Source organism: Physeter macrocephalus, chromosome 16, assembly GCF_002837175.3.
Source record: "Physeter macrocephalus isolate SW-GA chromosome 16, ASM283717v5, whole genome shotgun sequence".
Classification (NCBI taxonomy): domain Eukaryota; kingdom Metazoa; phylum Chordata; class Mammalia; order Artiodactyla; family Physeteridae; genus Physeter; species Physeter macrocephalus.
This window is the reverse complement of record NC_041229.1, coordinates 24,067,060-24,088,675: the sequence shown is the minus strand read 5'-3', so window position 1 is coordinate 24,088,675 and position 21,616 is coordinate 24,067,060. Positions and strand designations below refer to the sequence as shown.

The following is a 21,616-nucleotide window of genomic DNA, read 5'->3' as shown; positions in this document are numbered from 1 at the left end:
CAGAACTAAGTTCTTAGTGTTAATTAAATGCTTAGGAAAAAAATCAAAACTCTTCAATTTAAGAAGTTGAATATGAAAAAAGAACTCTGAGGAGAACAGGAAACAAAGAATAAGAAATTAGTGAATCAGAAAAGTATACAGTTGTTAAATGTAAGAGGTGATTTTTTTCAGAAAAAAATTAGTCACATCTAATTTAAAGAGAACACAAGCAAAAATTACAGAGAAAAATATAATTTAATTCAGTAAAAAGACTCATAAGTCTGACAAGATCAATCAGATTGGAAGAAAATCGGGGAAAAAAACCTGAACTGTTTCTGCAAAAGCCTTCAGGCTTAGATGATTTATTGGTGATTTTAGTTTGAAGGAATACTTATATCCCATTCTACTGAATAAATAAACTATTGCCCCAAGACATGGAAGCAACCTAAATGTCCATTTACAGATGAATGGATAAAGAAGGCATGATATATAATGGAATATTAGTCATAAAAAAGAATGAAATAATGCCATTTGCAGCAACATGGATGGACTTAGAAATTATCATACTAAGTGAAGTAAGCCAGAGAAAGACAAATATCATATGATATTGCTTATATGTGAAATTTTAAAAAAAGATGCTAATGAACTTATATACAAAACAGAAACAGATCCACAGACATAGAAAAGAAATTTATGGTTACCACAGGGGAAAGGGGGAGAGAGATAAATTAGGAGTTTATGATTAATGTATACACACAACTATATATAAAACAGATAACAAACAAGGACCTATATACCTACTATATAGCACTGTGAACTATACTCAGTATTTATATATATGAGTGAATCACTTTGCTGTACATCTGAAACTTACACAACACTGTAAACAAACTACACTTCAATTAAAAAAAGAACTGTTGCAGAAAATAAGAATAAAAATCAGCATCAGCTAGAGTAGCAGCTAGATGTTAAAGTGCTTATTATGTTCCAGTGATCTAAATGCTTTACATATATTGCCCTATTTAAATATCACATTAATTTAAAAGTAGGCACCCTTTATTATTCCAATATTCAGATACACTAGAAAGAGACAAAGTTTCAAGTTCATTTAAAAAATTGGAATAAGCTTGAAACCAATCTCACTATAAGTAAACATTTAAATAAAAAGTGGACAAATCAAATCTAATTACATTTAAAGAATCATTAAGATTGCAAAGTACACAATATTAGGGTTATCAATATACAAAGAAATTCATGGATTTAATGAAAACAGTTTAATTGATGTTAGAAGAGCATCCAATTAGGTTGAACAAATACTCCTGATATAAATTTTCTTTTTACTTTTTTTTTTTTTCGCCACGCTGCACGGCTTGCAGAATCTCAGTTCTCTGACCAGGGATTGAACCCGGGCCATGGCAGTGAAAGTCCGAAATCCTAACCACTAGGACACTAGGGAACTCCCCTGATATAAATACTTAAAACACTACAAACAAAAGCCAAAATTATACTTAACATCTCTATTAAAATAAAGAAGAAGACAAGAAAGCCTATCTTCATCATTATTAGTTATACTGGAAATACTATCAGTGTAGTAAGAAGAAACTGGAAAATAATTATTTCAAGATGATATATCTTTAGTACTTAAAAAATAAGCATCAGGTAAGTCATTGGCTCTAATAAAGTCCATTCAGTAAGGGGCCTAATTAGAAAATAAAACATAAAATAGATTTCCTATAGTACTTAAGATGTGTTACTGGCACATCTTTAGAAAAATAGATGAACGGAACAGATTGGGAGTCCAGAAGCAAACCCACACATATTCAGTTTACCAGCTTATGACAGCGGTAACAGTGCAACTTATTTGGGAACGGATAGTCTTTCTCAATAAATGGTGCTGAGTTAATTGGACATTCAGATGGAAAATCCAATACAGATGGATAATTGATCAAAATACAAAAGGCTGAACAAAAAAACTTCTAGAAGAAAAAATGGTAAAATGTTCAGATATTAGATATCCATCTGAGAAAGAACTTAAATCTAGAATACAGAAAGAACAGCAACGTATCAGTAAGAAAAAGGCAGACAACCCAATACAAAAATGGGCAGAGATAAACAGATACTACACCAAAGGAGACAACCTGACTGGCCAAAAAGCATTTGAAATGGTTTTCAACTTTATCAGGAAAAAGCAAATCAAAACCACAATGTGATACCAAAATGGCTATAACAAAAATACCAAGTACTGACAATGATGTAGAACAATTGGAACTCTCCTTACACTGTTGATAGTCATATGATTTGGTACAGCCACTCTGGAAAATTGAAAAATCTGAATAAGGTGGGTATATGAAACCCGATGATCCAGCCACTCCACTCCTAAATATATATCCAGGTGAAAAGTGTAATACGTTCACCAAAAAACATGTACAAGAATATTCACAGCAGTTCTATTCATAATAGCCCCAAACTGGAAATAATCTAAATGTTCAACTGTAAAATAGATTAATTGTGGTATAATAAATTGTGGATAAATACAATGAAAAAACACAACACTGAGAATGACAACTGAATTACATACAACATGAATGGTTCTCACAATTTTGTGCAAAAGAATTTAAAAAAAGACTATATACTGCATAAATCTATTTATGCAAAGTTTAAAAAGGCTGAAACTATGGCTCTAGAGATCAGAATAATTATCCTTGGGATTAGCAGTTAGTTACTAGAAAGAAGCATGAGGGGATTCTAGGGTACCGATTATAGTCTTGATCTGGGTGATTAAGTGGATTTGTGTATTTTTAGAAAATTCATTGAACTGTATAATAATAGTTTCTGCACTTTTTCTCTTTTATCCTTCCATAAAAATTTTACATTAACAAAAAAGCAATAATCAGTTAAAACAATGGAATGCAGACTTCCCTAAAAATAGCAACAAACAACAAAATAACCAGTTTAATAAGACATTTGTGAGGATAAGGATAACTACAAAATTATGGATATATACCATGTTACCATTAGCTTTTCAGTATCAGTTAACTCATAGGGTTAATGTACTTCAAATGGATATTCCAATAGAATTTTAACTTGGAAAAAATACAAGTGATTCTAAAGTAAATCCAGAAGCTTAAAAGAGACAAATACCTGAAAAAAATCAGAAAAGTTATAATGGACATAAAGCTACAATGCTTTCATCAATGGCACAAAATAATCTATACACTGTACTATGTAGTGCATGTATATGTGTATAAATTTAATATAGGTCCAAAACCTTTGATTTTATACCTCTCTGGTTAGCTGGGTTTCATAGTTCAGAATATTTAGGATTTTTAAAAAGTAACAGAATGTATATATCATATACCCCAGTTGAATCTGAAACGGTATACTAATTAAGCACATTGCTATTTTTCCAGCAAAATATTAATATTCATACCAAATGAGATAAAGACTAATGTAGCCTCACGTCAAATCAGGTCAGGTTTGGCCTTGAAATGAGTTTTGATGCTCAATTTTAGGGAAAAAATTGGTTGTGAACATTTTGGATTTTAGAATTGTAAATAAAAAAGATTAGGGGGCTTCCTTGGTGGCGCAGTGGTTGAGAATCTGCCTGCCAATGCAGGGGACACGGGTTCGAGCCCTGGTCTGGGAAGATCCCACATGCCGCGGGGCAACTGGGCCCGTGAGCCACAATTACTGAGCCTGCGCGTCCGGAGCCTGTGCTCCGCAACAAGAGAGGCCACGATAGTGAGAGGCCTGCGCACCGCGATGAAGAGCGGCCCCCACTTGCCACAACTAGAGAAAGCCCTCGCACAGAAACGAAGACCCAACACAGCCATAAATAAATAAATAAATAAAAATTTAAAAAAGTTTGGTAGATACTAACCAAACTTTAAAAAAAAAAAAAGATTAGGAATCAGTAGAGGATAAGACAGACATTATACATAAATGTGTGTGAGGAGAGAAACCTTATTTTAAGCAGTTTTATGAGTCAAGTGGTTAAATATTTATGGAAAAAATGTACTGATTCTTTCTTCACACTAGGTATCAAACCGAATTATTTATGGATTAGGAGCTTATCCTAATTTCAACAAATTAAGAAATAAAAAACCAATAGAAACCAGTAATGATACAGTTGAATATATCTCTGGTAAGGTATAAACATATGCTATGGAAGAAACAACAATTTCCTGGCAGGAATATTAATTGAAGTAATTTCCCGGAAGAAATTTGGCAAAACGTAGAGGTCCTTGAAAAAATGTACACTAAATTTTGACTTGGTAATTCTACTCTCTAACGCATCTCCTAAGGAAATAATTGACAACATAAATATGTATTTATTTACAAACATGTTCACTGCTAATTTTTTAAAAATAATAGCTAAAAACTGGATAATGCCTGATATTATTTGAAGTAAAAAAAAGCATTAGGAAGTTATATTTACAGTTTAAGTTCAATTATATAGAAAGAATAATTTAGGGAAAAAAGACTAGTAAAGTAGGCAAAAATGTTAACCAATATTTATAAAAATAGGAAAGTCTATTAAAAGAGAATGCATCCTACCAGGGTCAAAATTTGATATATAATCTCAATAAGTTAAGCCTGAGGCTGAAAGACGGTGGCTTGAAAAATGATGAATGTAGAATATATAGCACCATGCTTTTGAAATAACTCCTTATCAAAGCTTAATTTTGGTATTCCTAATAGTCATGACATCTAGCCTTTGGCTGAATGCTGATGGATGCTTCACTCATGTAAAATTTCAACATACTTACTAAAGGGTTCCAACAATATCCAGGGCTAAACTAATCAAATATTTTAATTACAAGACTTCTCAAATTTGGCATACAACTGAGTACACTAAGTCAGGGGTCCACAACCCCCGGGCCATGGACTAGTACCAATCCATGGCCTGTTAGGAACCGGGCCGCCCAGCAGAAGGTGAGCAGCGGGCTAGTGAGCGAAGCTTCATGGGCCGCTCCCCATTGCTCGCATTACCGCCTGAACCCTGAACCATCCTCGCCCCTTCTGTGGAAAAATTGTCTTCCGTGAAACTGGTCCCTAGTGCCAAAACGGTTGGGGAGCTGCACTAAGTAATGTCCAAAAATAAACAGTGCATGGATCCTTACATGTAGTTACAGAAGTAGCCACAAGTTGTCTGTGGTATACTTTAACCCTGAAATGTAGTCAGCTGGGCATCTGTTAAAATAGATTACCGGGTACAATAATTAAGTCTAGCACATTGGGACTTTTAGGATAAAATGGGGACTATAGTTTTGTTCTTGAACATAAATGAAAGCCCCAAATACAAGTTGTCTTTGGACTATAGTGGCTCCTGGCTAGTGAACTAAGAATCCTGAAGAAAGTGAGCTTATTTCATTTGTATATGAATTCTTAGCACATACAAATTAACTGAATGAGAAGAAAATCTATAATTTTCAGCATTATGTAAACTTCCGAAAACAAGAATTGACTTGCAAAGGAATTTCTTCAAAGTATCTAAAAGAGAATGATTGCCAATATGAAGGAATTCAAACTTTTGAAGTTAATGAAAATATTTATTCAAACCTAACTGTAGTACAGTATCAAGCTGAGTTAAATAAACATTAACTGTACTAATTCCTGGTTCCTTAGGAACAGACCACTGCTACATCATAAAAATTTATTACAACACAAATTTCTGCAGTAAGGTTCAGCTAGTAAGACGTGATTTCCACACTGAGAAATGTAGTGTAAGAGTAGGATGGATTTATTTTAAAGGTCCAGTATTTTAAAAAAAATGGTTGAGGAAAATGACAAATATATACAACTGCAGAAAAAAACCCTTAGTATACTGATATTTAACAAAACAGAAAGCACTTAAGAGAACATACTTTAATATCTAGGCACAATTGGTACGAACTATAATTTCTGTACTCATTTAAAGGTTTAAACCAATTCTTTAACTTGACTGATGTGTGTGAGTCTAATACAGAGAAGGCACCTCTTTCATTCTCCTTAAGGACTTTCTGAGGGAAACTCTATAATACTTTAAGGGGTATAGAGACAACGTACTATACCCGAGGGTAACATAGCCCATTTTAGGAGAAACTAAATTAAAATAGAAAAGTATGATTTCTCTTTGTACATCTTATGATGGACATGGCTTTCTAAAAGGACAACAGAAGATAATCCTGCATACAAGCTTTAATATAGAACACAAGATTTAAATTAAATGTGCATTGGTCTCTACGATGTAAAAATTTCTATGAATTAGTGCAGTTCTTTAAATCCCCAGTATTTAGGGGAAAAGTATATACATAGCAAGAAATCTCAACTACTACATAACCAAACTTTTTATGGCTCAACAGTCTAAACGCTTAAAGTTATGTAAAAGATCTTAGAAGTTATAAACAAAAGATCAGAACACTCAAATGGCTTACAAAATTCTCTCTTTAAAACAAAGAGACCAGAACAACCAGAAGAAATAAAGTGTACAATTTTAGGAACATTATCTTTACTGCAATTATAAGAATGGGCGGCAAAGTATTCACTCTAGAAAAAAACCCCAAATTGTTAATTTCTGGTTGCTTTATTACCATTTGAATTCATTATCACTCTTGTACTAATTAGTGGCTATGTCTTCAGATATCTTGTGGGACAATTACTGAAGGCAATTTATAAGGAAAAGTATACTTTTCCCACTCAAAGTGAGAAACTATTCCAAATGAATAAGCCTCAGAATTAGAGATCATAAGAAGCCAAAAAATACAATGTAAGAACATTAGGTCGATTTAAGCTCTATTTCAACAAGATTTACACAATATTTACAATATACAATTGTCAAAGATATACAGTTTTGCAGATTGGCTTTACTCACATTTCTGCAAATGTTTTTTCCACAATAAAAATATACCAAGGTAAAGCTATTTACAAACTAGGAAGCTGCTTTAGAAACAGCATGATTTAGAAATAAAGTGAAATTTCAGTACAATGAAAGTGCAGGTCATGCTTTCAGATTCTGTCAGTATCTCATTCCCTACACTCAGAGTTTAAGGAATAGTAGTTTTAAATAGCTACTGTTCTTATATGTTCAGAATATTTACTCATCATAATGCAATGATAACAAAAATTTGTCCACATCCATTCCAGCTGGAAATGAACTGGGTAGCTTCTTTTTCTGTCAAAAAAAAAAAAAAAAAAAAGAAAAGAAAAGAAAGAAAGAAAGAAAAAATAAACCTAAGTTAACATATTGAACTCAAACAAGGCCAAAAAGCTAGCTTTCTTATTAAGTCACATAGACCCTCATATCAGGTACTTTCATATACTACCAAAATTTTTGCCAAAAGTTTAGTTCATTAGCATTTTAGTTATACAGAGAAGTAGAGACAATTTTTATAAATCCAAGGTTAATAAAATATACTTCAATGATATTTCATTATTTTAGAGCACAAGACATTATACAAATTCAGATTGTATGAATGTTGAATGAGACGAGAGAACATGCTTTTTATAAGGTGGTCATTATTGCTAAACTGTAAGCTTTAGAAAGCTTTACTAAGATTTTAAGAGTTAACAGGTACTTTTCTAGTTCCAAACATTTAACATACTCTAGGCACTTTACAAACACTGCATTTAGTCCTCACAGCCATTGGGTAAGATGTGTGGTAACCTCATGTCAAATGATGCAGCTCAGACTCAGATGTTATGGGCTTAACAATAGTCAAGAACCAATAAGCAGGAGATGCAGGATTCAACCCAGGCTTGCAAGGCAGCAGAGCCAAGATTCTTTCCCTGACACAATACTTCATCTATGACATTTTAAACCTTTCTATTCAATCCACTTACTAAATGGCTAAACAGATTTAGGAAAAAATGGCTTTATTAATGATAATCCTATATTACTTTCCTACAGATAACCGTGGTTAAAGAAGAAACAGGTAAATTTAATTTTTATACTGCTCCAACACATTAACTTATATTAGAATCTATGGAAGAGTTGGTAGGACATGTGGAAAAAACCTAAGATGGAGGAGTTGCAAAGCAGTTTTCACTTGGTAATTCCATATACAATAATGGCTTTCCAATTTTTCATGTGTTATGTCATTCTCCCCACCAAACCTTGGGTCCTACCATGACAGAAACAAAAACCTCCTTTTACCAAGGAAGATGTTTATAAATACATGCCTTAGCAACTGTTTTGAAAATGCTATGTTTCATTTAGATAACTTCTGAGTACCACACTGGCTGAGAGATACTGCTAGAGAATGTATTTTGTCAATCAAAATTCAAAGCTATCTTGACCAAAATGTTCAGTTAGGTAGCTATGGCAAAAAATGATGAGATCTTTAATCTGAGCACTGAAGGAAGGGCAAGGTGTGGTTTTGAAATTAAGACTTTCAAACTTGCCTTAATTTTCTTCTTTTTCATTGGTATTGATGAATTTGCAAGACTTTTATTAGAAGTACGGGAGTGTCGTTCACGCTCATCTAATTCCTCGATTTTCCGCTTTTTTGTGGTGCTCCTTGAAGATGCTCTAAATTGTTGTGTATTGTCTTTTAGAGGAGTAGTTGAAGTAGTCCTAGAGATGGCTGCTCTGGAGAGAATCATTAATGTATGGGCAGCCATGTTTACACTGTTTTCACTCCCTGTTTCACTGGCAGGGCTGCAGGCGGGCAAGTCTGGGGTGACAGGAGGGACCATTACTTTGGGTGTGCTACTGTCTTCACCATAACGCCTACTAGAAGGGACCTTGATAACGTCTGTAGGTTCTTCTTTATGTTTTTCCCCTGCTCCTGAGCCGGATGTCCGGGGTACAGATAAATCAGTACTATCAGCGAGTCTATTTACTGGGCTATGCCACTGAATATCTTGTAACATTTCTGTGGTATGTTTGGTGAGTGGGTTAATCAAAGAACTGGCAGACTTGGTTTGTTCTTGTTTTAAATCCTTCACAGGTGCACCTACTGAAATGACATTTTTACTGTTTGAGGATGTGCCTTGTTTTCTGGTTAGCTCTTGCAGTGAAGCTATAGTTTTCTCATTCCGTACACCCCCATTTTGCTGCCCATTAGACAGTTTTGAAGTTTCTGGATTTTTCTGCGTTTCCACATCACTGCATAGTTCATTCTCCTTATTAGCTGTTGCTTTATGGAAAGATTCAAGTATAGTTTCTGTTGGTGAAACTTTCTTTTCTGACTGAGTTTCTTTTATGGTATGTCGGCTAATGGCAGTTTCTGATTTAGATAAAATCTTAGGCACAGGAGGTTTCTCTCTCTCTCTTTTGAGAGCATTATTAGAAGGGGGTTTTAAGGTGGAGGAAACAATGGGTGAGTCAAGATTAGAAAATGAAATGTCATTCCTTTCTTTGTTTTGGGACACCGTCTTATGATTTGTCCCCTGTGTATTCGCCACAGGAGAAGCAGTGCTATCAAAACAGAGCACACGCCTGTGGCTTTCAAAGGTTTTGCTAGTTGGAACTATACTTTCTACTGAGAAGGGAACTGTTATTTCTTCCAATTTTTTCCCAAGATCTGTGGCCATATTCTTGTCAGGAACTTCAGTTCTACAAGAAAAAAAAATTTTACTTAGCAACATAAAGAAATTCTTTATGCTTTTAACTTGAGCATTCAAATACTCTATGATAGAAACTACTTTTATGCTCACCGTTGTACATGGCATCCAACTAAGTGACTTGATGAATCCATCAAATTATTTACCTGTTTTCCTGGAATTATAAATTAAGTTAATTAGAAAAGAAAAACATTCCTGAAAGTATATTTCTCTGAAAGAAAACAGAACAGACCACAGTATCAGACACCAGGAGAAAAATTTAGGCTATAGCTAATGTACAAATGAAATACTTTCACATACTGGGTCTAAAAAAGCAGCTTTGTAATATACACGAGACGATCACTCATTCATGTTACTGAGGAAATATAAATATGGAGCAAATGACTTGCTTTAACTTCAGGCAAATATACAAATTAGTATGCTCAATGTAGCACTTAAGGGTACTACTTAGATCCAAAAAGTTACTTAAAGAAAACACTATATTATGCCTATTTAAAAATTCTGCCCATTTAACTGTCATGTTTGTAAGCCTATGTCACTCAGAGCACATGCTCTGGAGTTTTAATAGCCATATTTTAATTTCCATGGACTTATGAGTTTATGTGGAAGGGCAGCAAGATATGAAGCCAGAAACGAAAGCAAAGATGATATCATGTAGGACCTTGGGTATTATGCAAAAGGTTTTTTAGAGAATCCTTAAGAGTTTTAAATAGGGACGATGCATGAATAGATTTGTTTTAGGAAGTCACTCTGGCAGCAGTGTAGAAGATGAACTAGAGAAGAAAGAAAACTGGAAATAGAAATTCTAGTTAGATTGCTATAAACATTCAAGGTAGGAGATGATGAAGGTCTTAGAGACAGTAATGGGCATTCGCATGGATATGAACAGTAAATCAGGAATAAATGGTGACATTAACCAAGAGGGAAAGGTAGGCAGAAGAGATTTTGAGGAAGAAGAGGTGAGACTTAGATATGTAGAGTATGTGGATCTTAAGTTACATAAAATTAGAACGGGAGGAGCACAGTAGTTCTAGAAGCCACCAACAGTATTAACTGTTAGAGGGAAGTAAAGTAAGGTAAGAATGGAAAACATCCAATGCATATGGCAGCATTAGGAAGCCACTGGTGACTTTAAACAGTTTTAGTGGAAACATGAGAAAGGACAATAATATGAAGAAGTAATGGGAAATAAGAGAGGTCGGGGATAAAGGGCTGGCAAATGTGAAAAACCTAAAGGAATGATGGGAATGATCCTTGTATTCATAGTTGGACAGCCACAGAGCGAAGAAGCCAAAAAAGAAAAGTTGAAGATACACAGAAGAGAGAAGGTAGCCTGCATTAACCTTAGAAAGAATGAGATAATCATTCCTCTAAGAAGGGAAAAGGGAAGAATGATTTAGATGAACAGGTACATATTTAATTGGAGTAATGTGAGAAAATGGAGTTTACTACCAATAAAAATCAAAATCATTGGCCTAGAGTAAGGAAAGTGGTGACTGGATAGATCTGCGAAGACCTGTGGAAGTCTGAAATAGTATTAAGGAGGAATGGGAGAGAAAGAAGATAGGTAGACATTTGAAATAATTGCTAAGTGGCAGTGAGGGTGAGAAAGTTTTAAGTGTTATTGAATGGAATCACTTCTAAAGCAATGCTAAGAAGCCCAGGTGTAAAGGCAGAGAAATGGTTGGCTGGATAGATCCAGGGCTAGAGGGTATTAAGTGGATATGGTAGAAGAATGTGAATATGAAGGTGTTTAAGAGTACTGGAAAAAGTGGCTGATGTGGTGGATTGTGGGGTTTAGCCTGGATAGGGAAGGAAATGAATGCAGAAAGGAAGTGAAAATTCAGGTAAAGGTAAGGATTCAAGTAATAGGAGCTCTCATTGGTTGAAGAGAGATTCAATGGATATACAGAAATGCGAGTATTTTGAGAGAGGTTATTGATCGTTAAAAATTATATAGGTCTCATAACAAGTAGTGAAAAATTAAAGGTAAAGCTATGGGACAGGTTGGCTGAAGTGAAGATTAAAGACTTAGAAATGAAAGGGGTCAACAATTCTGAGGGTTAGGGTGTTGTTAGGTTAACAACATGGGCATTTTCTCACCCATGAAGATGGAGAAGTCTGAGGTAGAGAAGTTTGAGAACTCACCACAACATTCATCAATATTTTCATTCATGAATGAAAATCTTGTGTTACTTTGTATATGTTGTCTTTTATTGAACTAAATCCTTAATTTTGGAGTAGTCAGCATTATCAAATTTTTTCATTTTTCAAAAGCAATCTTTTATCCCAGCATTATCTGGATATTCTCTTACATTTTCTTTCATTATTTGTTTTGCTTTTCACTTTCAGGTGTTAATCATCTTGCAATTCATACCTTTATATATGTTGTAAGGAAGAGATCTATTTTTTCCCTGTAATATATATAATAGCCAATAGATTTCATTTACTAAACAAACCATCCTATCCTTCTGACTTCTGACATTACCTCTACTATGTACAAGTTGCTATAAATACACGGTCTTTTTCTAAACTCTATTTTGTTCCATTTGTCTTTTTCTTTTTTTAAAAAATCACTGCAAAAAACTTTAAGCAAAGGTTGGACAACCACCTGTTAGGAAAGTTATTAGCATTCCAAAAAATAAAAAAAAAATACCGTCATATTACTGCAAACAAAGGAGTACACACACATAAAGCTGACATGAATGAACTTAAAAATGTACCTGTACAAGGCTTGTTTCTTAGTCCCTGAGTCTTCAGAGATTTTGGAGGGATAGGGAATTGAGGGATACTTCTATTGCAAACAGGTGCTGCCAAAGGCATATGAAGGACCTGGAGGAGAAGCCATTAATTATACTTTGTTTGAAAAGCAGCACCGAGCCATTTTCAGTTCATAAATCTCACCTGCCGAGGAGAAGCCGAAAACATATTTGCATTCTGTCCAACCACAGATACAGGGATCATTCCCACCATTCCCTGAAGTACAGGTTGGACTGGAGAAGCAATTATAATGGCAGATCCTAAAAAAAAAACCAACAATTCTCAATAAAATGGAATAAACACAAGACACCAAAGTAATTATTATTATTTTTTAAAGGTTTTGTGTTTTTTAAAAATAAATAAATTTATTTATTTGTTGATTTATTTATTTATGTCTGCTTGGGTCTTTGTTGCTGTGCGCAGGCTTTTCTCTAGTTGCGGCGAGCGGGGGCTACTCTTCGTTGCGGTGCGCGGGCTTCTCATTGCGGTGGCTTCTCTTGTTGTGGAGCACAGGCCCTAGAGCATGCAGGCTTCAGTAGTTGTGGCACGTGGGCTCAGTAGTTGTGGCACACGGGCTTAGTTGCTCCGCAGCATGTGGGATCTTCCTGTACCAGGGCTCGAATCCGTGTCTCCTGCATTGGCAGGTGGATTCTTAACCACTGAGCCACCAGGGAAGCCCCAGTAATTATTAATTTGAAATAAATTCTATATAATTATAATCAGTTTTTCATATAATCCACTCTCCTTTAAAAAAATTAATTTAGGGACAACAGCAAGGCTAACAAATTAAGAAAAAGTCAATCTGAATATTATTCTTATGGCAGTTAGTCAAGGTAAACATCATGAGTAAGCTTAAGACTCTACAGCCAGGAGATCATGTTTTAGTTGTACCTTGATTCCTCTAGAAAGAATAGTGAAATTGATCAAAAAATTGGTAGTGCAGGTTTCAAGTCTGAATCTTTTACCAGAAAATAAGGGTCCAAACTGAATACTGACAGTCTAAGACTTACTCACAACCCCAAACTATAATATTATCTCAGTGGTATTTGTCAAAAAGGGTCCAGATAAGTGAGCAACCAGTCAAAACTGTGGGAGAAAATACAATGTTTACATGGGGAAGTCAACAATATAGTCTATGGCTATCATAATTTAACCCTGCCCTGTAAATGAATCTTTTCCTAATAAATTTATTAACTTCTCCTGTAAGGCTGATCTCCTCACTTTCATGAACACCTACCTCAGTCTCTCAAATACCTACCTATCCTTGTGCTGCTTAAAATTCCCTTCCTTTTACTCCAAATACTACCTTATTTCTCTAAGCTTCAGCTCAAGTTCCACCTTTTCTACCAATTCTGATCCCTCCTTTATCTTATTTTAAACAGCACTTGAAATAGATACATCAGGCTTAATAATTGCTGATATTTAATCTGATTTAATTGTATGCCTAAATGCAAAAAAAGAAAGAGGGGAAAGGAGTTTGGGAATCAATATCTAAGGAAGTGTAGATGAATGTGCCATAAACTCCACCTTCAAGGAACATATAATCAAGAACGACCACTATGACAGGCATGTCAATCACTAACTACACATAAAACGGCATGTAATAAATGCCACAAGTGCTCCTATAAACAAAGAATTCTAAAGACAGGGATCAATTTTCAAATGTGGAAGATAGTGAGAAATTACAAAGGGTATTATGCAGGGAGAAATTCAAGTTATGTCTTGAAAGTCTTTCCAAATAGGTAATAAATTCCTTGAAAACTAAGACTATCATAACTATTTAAGAAAAATCTCCCACAACACTGGGTTTTAGTAGGTATATGGCTATTCGATGAATTAGTCTCCCCCTCCCTCTTTTTCTTGTATTGATAGCTTAGCCATGGATTGAGAAGTAACTATGGAAAGAAAAATAAAAAATGAAACCACTGAATTCCATAGCTTAGCAGATTAAAAAAAAATTTGATTGAATTCTGTAAAGAGAAGCCATAATCACAAACTTCTGAATCTTTTCTTATACTCTCATCCATGATTTATTACTTTCTAGTCAATAAGAGCACACACAAGAGAAATTAGATCCCATTCCAGAGAAATGAACTTCAATACGTTCTAAAGTTACCTTGTGAAAAGCTGGGTGACATAGCTTGGTTGACAGCAAATACACTGTTTGACCTTGGGGGTGTCTGTAACTGAGGTGGTGGTTGAGCAGTCATAGGTGCAGAATTTCCAGGCAACACCACCACATTTGACTGACTGACAGTTGTTCCTAAGGCTGTTGGATCAGTTACACAAGTAGCTATCAGAATGTTATTTGAATTGCCAAAAGTTGTGCTTGTAGCTGGCATTAACTGTATGTATCCTCCATCCTTGGAAACACATGGTGTAACATTGGCTGAAAAAGCAATGCTGTCTTCATTCTGAGTGTTGTTTACTGTAGAGTCTTCAGGTTTGAGTGCTAAAAGGCTCTGTTCCATTGAGGCTGAATCCCCAATTCCTTCAGCAGATGAGACAGCACCTGTGGTTTCTTCTGAAGACAGGCATTTAACTAATTCTGCATTTCGGGCAGGTGATTTAGCAGGAGAAGACAAAATTATAGTTGGCAAGTTTTCTCCACTGATACTAGAAACAGCACTGTTAAGTTCAGAATCTGAGGAAACAAACGGATCATCACTGATGATAATTTTGAGAGAGACTATATTTGATGCATCTATCTCTGTTGACTTGTTGCCAGCAGGTTTATCACTAGTATTCTGGGACTCAGGGTGAGAATCCCTCATTGAAGAACACACAGATTCTGAAGGAAGAGAATGTATATCTTCTATAGGATTAGCTTCTGGGGGTATCAATGTAACTTCCTCACAGTTATTTTCACCTAAAGAGAGAAAAATACTATCTCCATCTTCTTTTACAGAAGATGAAGGCTCTTGTGAACCCAAAGCAACTTTCTCAGACTTGGAGGGCTGAGGTTCATGATCTGTATGATTTAACTCAACAGATGATGAATCATTAGATGGTTGTTTAATTGAAGATACTGAATTTCCAAGGTGAATTTCTACTTTTTGTTCAGATACAGTTAAACCCGAACCTTCAATAGACACAGGTAATATTTTACTTTGAAGTGAAGAATTATCTTGGCAATCTGAAAGTTGCTGTGATGCAACTGGTAACACATTATTAATTTCAATTTTACTCTGGTGTATTTCTCTAGAATCCGGTGACTTGGAACCATGGAAATTAGTTGTAAGTCTTCTTGTATCGTCAGAACTTTCACAAAATTGACCTTTTTTAGATGGCTTTCCAGTTAATGGAATATTTTGGGATAAAAGCTGAGAAGTTTTTCCAGAGAGAATTAAGTTCTCATTGTTAGTTTCACCACCAAGGGAAACAAATGAAGTTATTGGTATTTCAGACTGATCAGGCTGTAATCGAGATTCATTCTGCACACTTGGAGACAAAGAATTCTTTTCACCTTCCATAGCCAATTCAGTTTCAGTAGACATCTGACTGGTGTATAATTCAGCACAATGCTGATTACATTCGGCATCAGAGTTTACTCTTTGGTTAAAGTCATTCAAATTAGGCACAGACTCAAAGGTGATATCAAGGTTACACTTCTGTTCAGTAGATACTACTGTTTTAAAGGCCTTTTTCTGGATGCTAGAGTCTATCTGGGAAAAATGTTCCTGGGCTTCCTGTCTAAGCTCATCATGGTTGCTGCCATTCTTCAAAACATTTGATGTGTCTTCATTTTGATAGGATGTACAAAATGGGGGTTGACCAGATTGATCATCTGCAAAATATTAGGATGGCAGAAAGATATGGTGAGTATGTAACAGCTTTTAAGGTAGTCATCTTTACTATAAAACCTATTTTGCCAAGGAAGTAACTAATTTTTGACATACCAGCAAGTGGAAGTCTGATAAACTCACTCTCTCATTTTTTGAGTATCAAAAAACTTACAAGTACTTTTCTTATTACTGACGCCATTTTTAACAAGTGCCAAATTGTTTTACAAGCTTTTTAGAAAACAGATGACACAGTGAAGGAAAAAGTATATATGTTTAAGAACATTTAATATGTACCAATATATAAAAAAAACTGGCTACAAACATACATTTTTCAAAACAACTGACTTTTCAACTTCTACCATTTCTACCGACCATACTTCATCTGATATATTCTTGAAGGTGAAATGGGGCCAAGTACATTTTGCATGATCAACATTTGATGTTATTGTGTACACTTTAACATTTTTTTATTACACATTTACTGAAGATCAACCATATGACCGGTACTGGGACACAAAGATGGATGACTCAGTCTCTGCCCTTGGTGATATCAGTCTAAGGGAGGCAGACATAGGACAGAAAGTCATAATGAAACATGCCAAAAACCATAGTAGTATAGGAACAAAAGGCACCTCTTCTGGCCTATGGGATGTGAGAAAGTGTTATTGTACGAGGAGATCTTGACAAATAAAAGTGTTAATAGTTGGAAAAAGAAGAAAGGGCATTTGAGAAAATACCGATATACTGTATCATACATCATTCACAGTTTAGGACAGAAAACAATAACAATTAACGATATGAAAAATATTGGGAAAAATCCAGAAAAATGTCTATCAACTATCATAAAATTCTGTTAATGTGACACTGGTAAAATAATAGTGGGTATGGAGCACATGTGAATCCTTATTTTGGGGAAACCAGTGGAAATTATATACAGGCCACATAAATTCAGGGGTAGTCAGTTTCAACAAAGTGGGAAGAGACTTTCTGAGAAAATAGGATTTCAAATTTAATTTTGTGCAGGGTAGAGCTTATCTGAAGCACAATCTTCCACATATAATATATATGAGAAAGACACATCCTCCTACAATTCAGCCTAAGAAGAAATGGAGGATTGGGTTTGGGTACAGGCAACAGACTCAAAGTAGGAATATAGTCTGAGATATTCCAAAACTGGTTTTTGGAAGGCGTGATGTGAAACTTGGAAGCCATGAAGTCTTTTGAGGGAGCTGGAAGGGGTCATGGCATTTAAGAATAGATGAACAGAAAAGATTATTGTGGCATAGCTTGGTGTAGACAGAAATGGATAGAGGTGGTACCAAAGAGGCATAAAGTTTAGCAAGTGTGAGATGCCAGGATAATGTGAGAGAAGCCAGGATAATGGTTATCTTTGAGGAACAGGGATGAAAGGAGTAGTGATTGCGAAGGGATACGAAGAGATGTTTTTGTGGTGCTGGCGGTATTCTATTTTTTGACTTTAGAAATGGTTATGTGGGTATTTGCTTGATTATAATTCAATGAGCTAAAGTACACTTTTATTGTGCACTTCTGCATATGTTATGTTTCACAAGAATGAAATTTTTAAAAACTTGGCCAATATTTAAAAGATCTAAGATAGACATATTCACTGCCCTCCCTCATTCATAAGTAGTTATTGTGGGACAATTATGTACCATACTGGTACTCTATGGGAGGCAGAAACATAAAGAACTGACTTAGTAGACACATAGGAATATAACCTAAAACCTCATAAAACCCATAATTCAGGACTATCAGCAAGTATATAATTTCCTCTAAATAAGTGAGATATTGATACTGAGCACTCAGCTAAGCTTGCTTACGAGGCTGGATGATTAATACCACAAACCAACCTTACACATTAGGAATTTGAATATGTGTCTCAAAAAAATTATGTTAAATGTTACAGACAGGTTGAACTGGTCAACACTATTAACACCAATTTGTGCATGTCTACTGCATCATGAAGGAATGAGTACTAAAAATTCACCTTTTAATTAAAGTACTAAAGGGGTGGGAATAATTTTTTCTTTTTAAATGAAGAGAGAAAACTTAGAAACACAAAAATGACCTATGTGGTAATTTGAACAACTTTCAAATTAAACAACATTTTCTGCCTTTGAGATTTTGAGACTGATATTAGGATTTAGATTGATATTAACAAAATCAAATTCTTACCAGATTCTTCTGTTTCAAAAGAACCTTTAACTGCTAGATTAGTTTCACCTGCTAAGACTACATTGAGATTGGTTTCCATATGCTGACTGGAAATGCCTTGTGATATATTTTTATTATTCTTTGTTTTACCTGTTAAAAAGGGAATAGGGAAACAATTGATTAAATGACCAAAATAAAAATAAGCATCAATTAATACAGCTTGACAGTGGTCAAGCAAATGTTAAAGTTTGGACTTAATTATAGTCCTTAAATTATAGTTTTTCACATGTTGCCTTGTATATCATTGACAAGTATGATTTTTCCACTAGACCAGTGCATTTTTAACATGTTCTCAGACAGTGCTGGTCTGCTGGTTTGGAGACTACACTTTGAGAACTACTGCACTAGGCCATAAGATTGAGGGCAATAGACAAATATTTTTATTCCTCTTATATTATCCAACTGTGTTTAGTATAATATATGTATAGAAGTAGACCTCAACACATTTTGATGACTGGCAAAACTGCCCACAACTAACCCCCCCTCACTCCCAAAACTGTTCTTTATTTTTACAGCTAAAGTAACTTTAAGAAAAAATAAAACAAAAAAGCAACAAAAAAAACTTTCATATCCATATGTTTGCTTTAATGAAAACAGGAACTTTTTCCAGATCCTCTGGGAAATGTTGTTTTACTCTGTTTAAGCTCTTTCTCCAGAGAAATTGGAGAAACATTTTTCTCCTAACTGCTTTGATAGAAATGTTCTACTTACCATAATCAAATAGATCAAAGAGTGCCTGAAATGCTGGATCGGATTCTGTCTGTTCCAATATATCCTGTATAGCTTCTTCAGACATGTGGATTTCACTCTGCAAAAACAAAAAACAAACAAAAAGTGATCCTAATTGAATTAATATGGTTTAATACCAGCAAAGTAATTAGAGGACATCTGATATTTTGTACCTTTTATGTAGTATTCCCTTCCAAGAAAATTTCTTCTGATTGTAACACTATTCACTTAAAACAAATTAAAACAGGAAGACTAGAAAATAGAAAGTGAATGCTCCCTAATACCAGTAATTAATCACTTTGGTGACTATATCCCCAAATATTAAAATAAAATAAATATAGAATAAAACCATGCTATAATGTTCTTTATTACTTGACACACACCACTGTGTAAGTTTAAGGTGTACAGCATAATGATCTGACCTACATATATTGTGAAATGATACCAAAATAAGCTTAGTTAATATCCATCATCTCATATACATATTTAAAAAAGAGAGAAAAAGAAAAAAATATTTTTTCCTTGTGAGAACTGTTAGGATATACTCTCTCTATATTTTTATTATTTATTTTTAAAAATGTACTTATTTTTGGCTGTGTTGGGTCTTCATTGCTGTGCGTGGGCTTTCTCTAGCTGCGGTGTGCAGGCTTCTCATTGCGCTGGCTTCCCTTGTTGCGGAGCACGGGCTTTAGAGCACAGGCTCAGTAGTTGTGGCGCCCAGGCCTAGTTGCTCTGCGGCATGTGGGATCCTCCCAGACCAGGGCTCGAACCGTGTCCCCTGCATGGGCACGCGGACTCCCAACCACTGCGCCACCAGGGAAGCCCCAGGATATGCTGCTCTCTTAATTTTCAAATACTGTTGACACTTGAACAACATAGGTTTGAACTGTGCAGGTCCACTCATATGCAGAATTTTTTCAATACATACGTATTACAGCACTACAAGATCCAAGGTTGGTTGAATCTGCACTTGCAGAACTGGATATATCGAGGGCTGACTGTAAACTTTTAAGTGGGTTGTTTTTTTTTTTTGTGGTACGCGGGCCTCTCACTGTTGTGGCCTCTCCCGTTGCGGAGCACAGGCTCCGGACGCGCAGGCTCAGCGGCCATGGCTCACGGGCCCAGCCGCTCCGCGGCATGTGGAGTCTTCCTGGACCAGGGCACGAACCCACGTCCCTGCATCGGCAGTCGGACTCTCAACCACTGCACCAACAGGGAAGCTCTTAAGTGGGTTTAAAAAAAAATTTTTATTTTTATTGGAGTATAGTTGCTTTACTATATTGTGTTAGTTTATACTGTACAGCAAAGTGAATCAGCTATATGTATAAATATATCCCCTATTTTTGGATTTCCTTCCCATTTAGGTCACCACAGAGCACTGAGTAGAGTTCCCTGTGCTACACAGTAGGTCCTCATTAGTTATCTATTTTATACATAGTATCAATAGTGTATGTATGTCAATCCCAATCTCTCAGTTTATCTCACCCTCCCTTCCCCCTCGGTTTAAGTGGGTTTTTGACTGCATGTGGAGTCAGCACCCCTCACCCCAAGCTGTTCAAGGGTTAACTGTATACCATACAGCAGTGTTAACTATAGTCATTATGTTGTACACTGCATCCCCTGTACTTATTTTATAACTGGAAGTTTGTACCTTTTGACCACCTTTATCCAATTCCGCCACCTCTGACCTATTTTTCTATGAGATTGGTTTAATAATGTTGTTTAACCTGCTTTCTTCATATAAGTTTGTTGTACACTGCTTTCTAGGGCCTTCAATATAAATCTACCTCACTCTTTTTATCTGCCTGTTTTGGTTTCTTCATTTTATTTTATTATTTTTTAAGTTTTAAAGTTTTGGCTGTGCTGCGTGGCATGGGGGATCTTAGTTCCCCAACCAGGGATAGAAGTCGCACCCCCTGCAATGAAAGCACAGAGTCTTAACCACTGGACCGCCAGGGAAGTCCCTGTCTCTTCATTTTAAGTACTTCTTTCAAATGTTGGACTATCCTTGTTTATGTGCTCATACTCAAAAGGAGCATTCCAAAAGCTGTCTTTAAACCCTGTGCCAATAAGGAGGCAGGGACCTTGTCAACTATAGTCTAAGCTGTAGAATAATTACAGAACCATCTGTATTTTTAGTTTTTCTTATTTGAGTGAGTTAGATTTCTTGCTGGGACAGTTTATGGCTGACAGTAGTGTTTCTGAGGAACAGTGTGAATGGGGAAAAGATATGGAGTTTAACTATATACTTCCTAAACTTTACACCTTATCATCCTGTTTGTAGCCCTATCTTTACGTTTACTTTCAGAGGTACTAGAGTCAAGTCTTTTGGAATTTCTGTGTTGTAAAGTGGCTTTTACCTGAACTTTGCCTTTACTGGCTTAGAATTCTCAGTCTGCTAAGTCAGGTACCACTTGTCCATTTCAAATTATAAAAAATTCTTTCTCTGTCCTTTCCTCTTCTCTGTCCTTGTGGGTTTATGCTTTTTTCGTTCTTTCTTTTTTTTTTTTAATTTATTTTTGGCTGTGTTGGGTCTTCGTTGTTGTGTGCGGGCTTTCTCTAGCTGTGGCGAGCGGGGGTTA

At 35.5% G+C, this 21,616-nt stretch overlaps 1 protein-coding gene across 4 annotated transcripts in view; it reads right to left on the bottom strand.

Moving 5' to 3' along the window:
* Window positions 1-5,541: 5,541 nt before the first annotated feature.
* Window positions 5,542-21,616, bottom strand: part of NPAT (nuclear protein, coactivator of histone transcription) — a 62,288-nt gene continuing 46,213 nt past the window's right edge. For 2 of the 4 annotated variants that reach the window (XM_028501023.2, XM_007110692.4), the window contains exons 11-18: window positions 19,017-19,113; window positions 18,267-18,395; window positions 14,402-16,072; window positions 12,430-12,545; window positions 12,249-12,357; window positions 9,619-9,679; window positions 8,362-9,517; window positions 5,542-7,132 (exon numbers count right to left, since the gene is read on the bottom strand). In XM_028501023.2, the coding sequence (XP_028356824.1) occupies window positions 7,055-7,132; window positions 8,362-9,517; window positions 9,619-9,679; window positions 12,249-12,357; window positions 12,430-12,545; window positions 14,402-16,072; window positions 18,267-18,395; window positions 19,017-19,113 (3,417 nt within the window). In that variant the 3' untranslated portion in view covers window positions 5,542-7,054. Of the gene's footprint in view, window positions 7,133-7,164; window positions 9,518-9,618; window positions 9,680-12,248; window positions 12,358-12,429; window positions 12,546-14,401; window positions 16,073-18,266; window positions 18,396-19,016; window positions 19,114-21,616 lie in introns of those variants that run through there. The other 2 variants (XM_007110691.4, XM_028501024.2) reach the window with 2 other exon arrangements.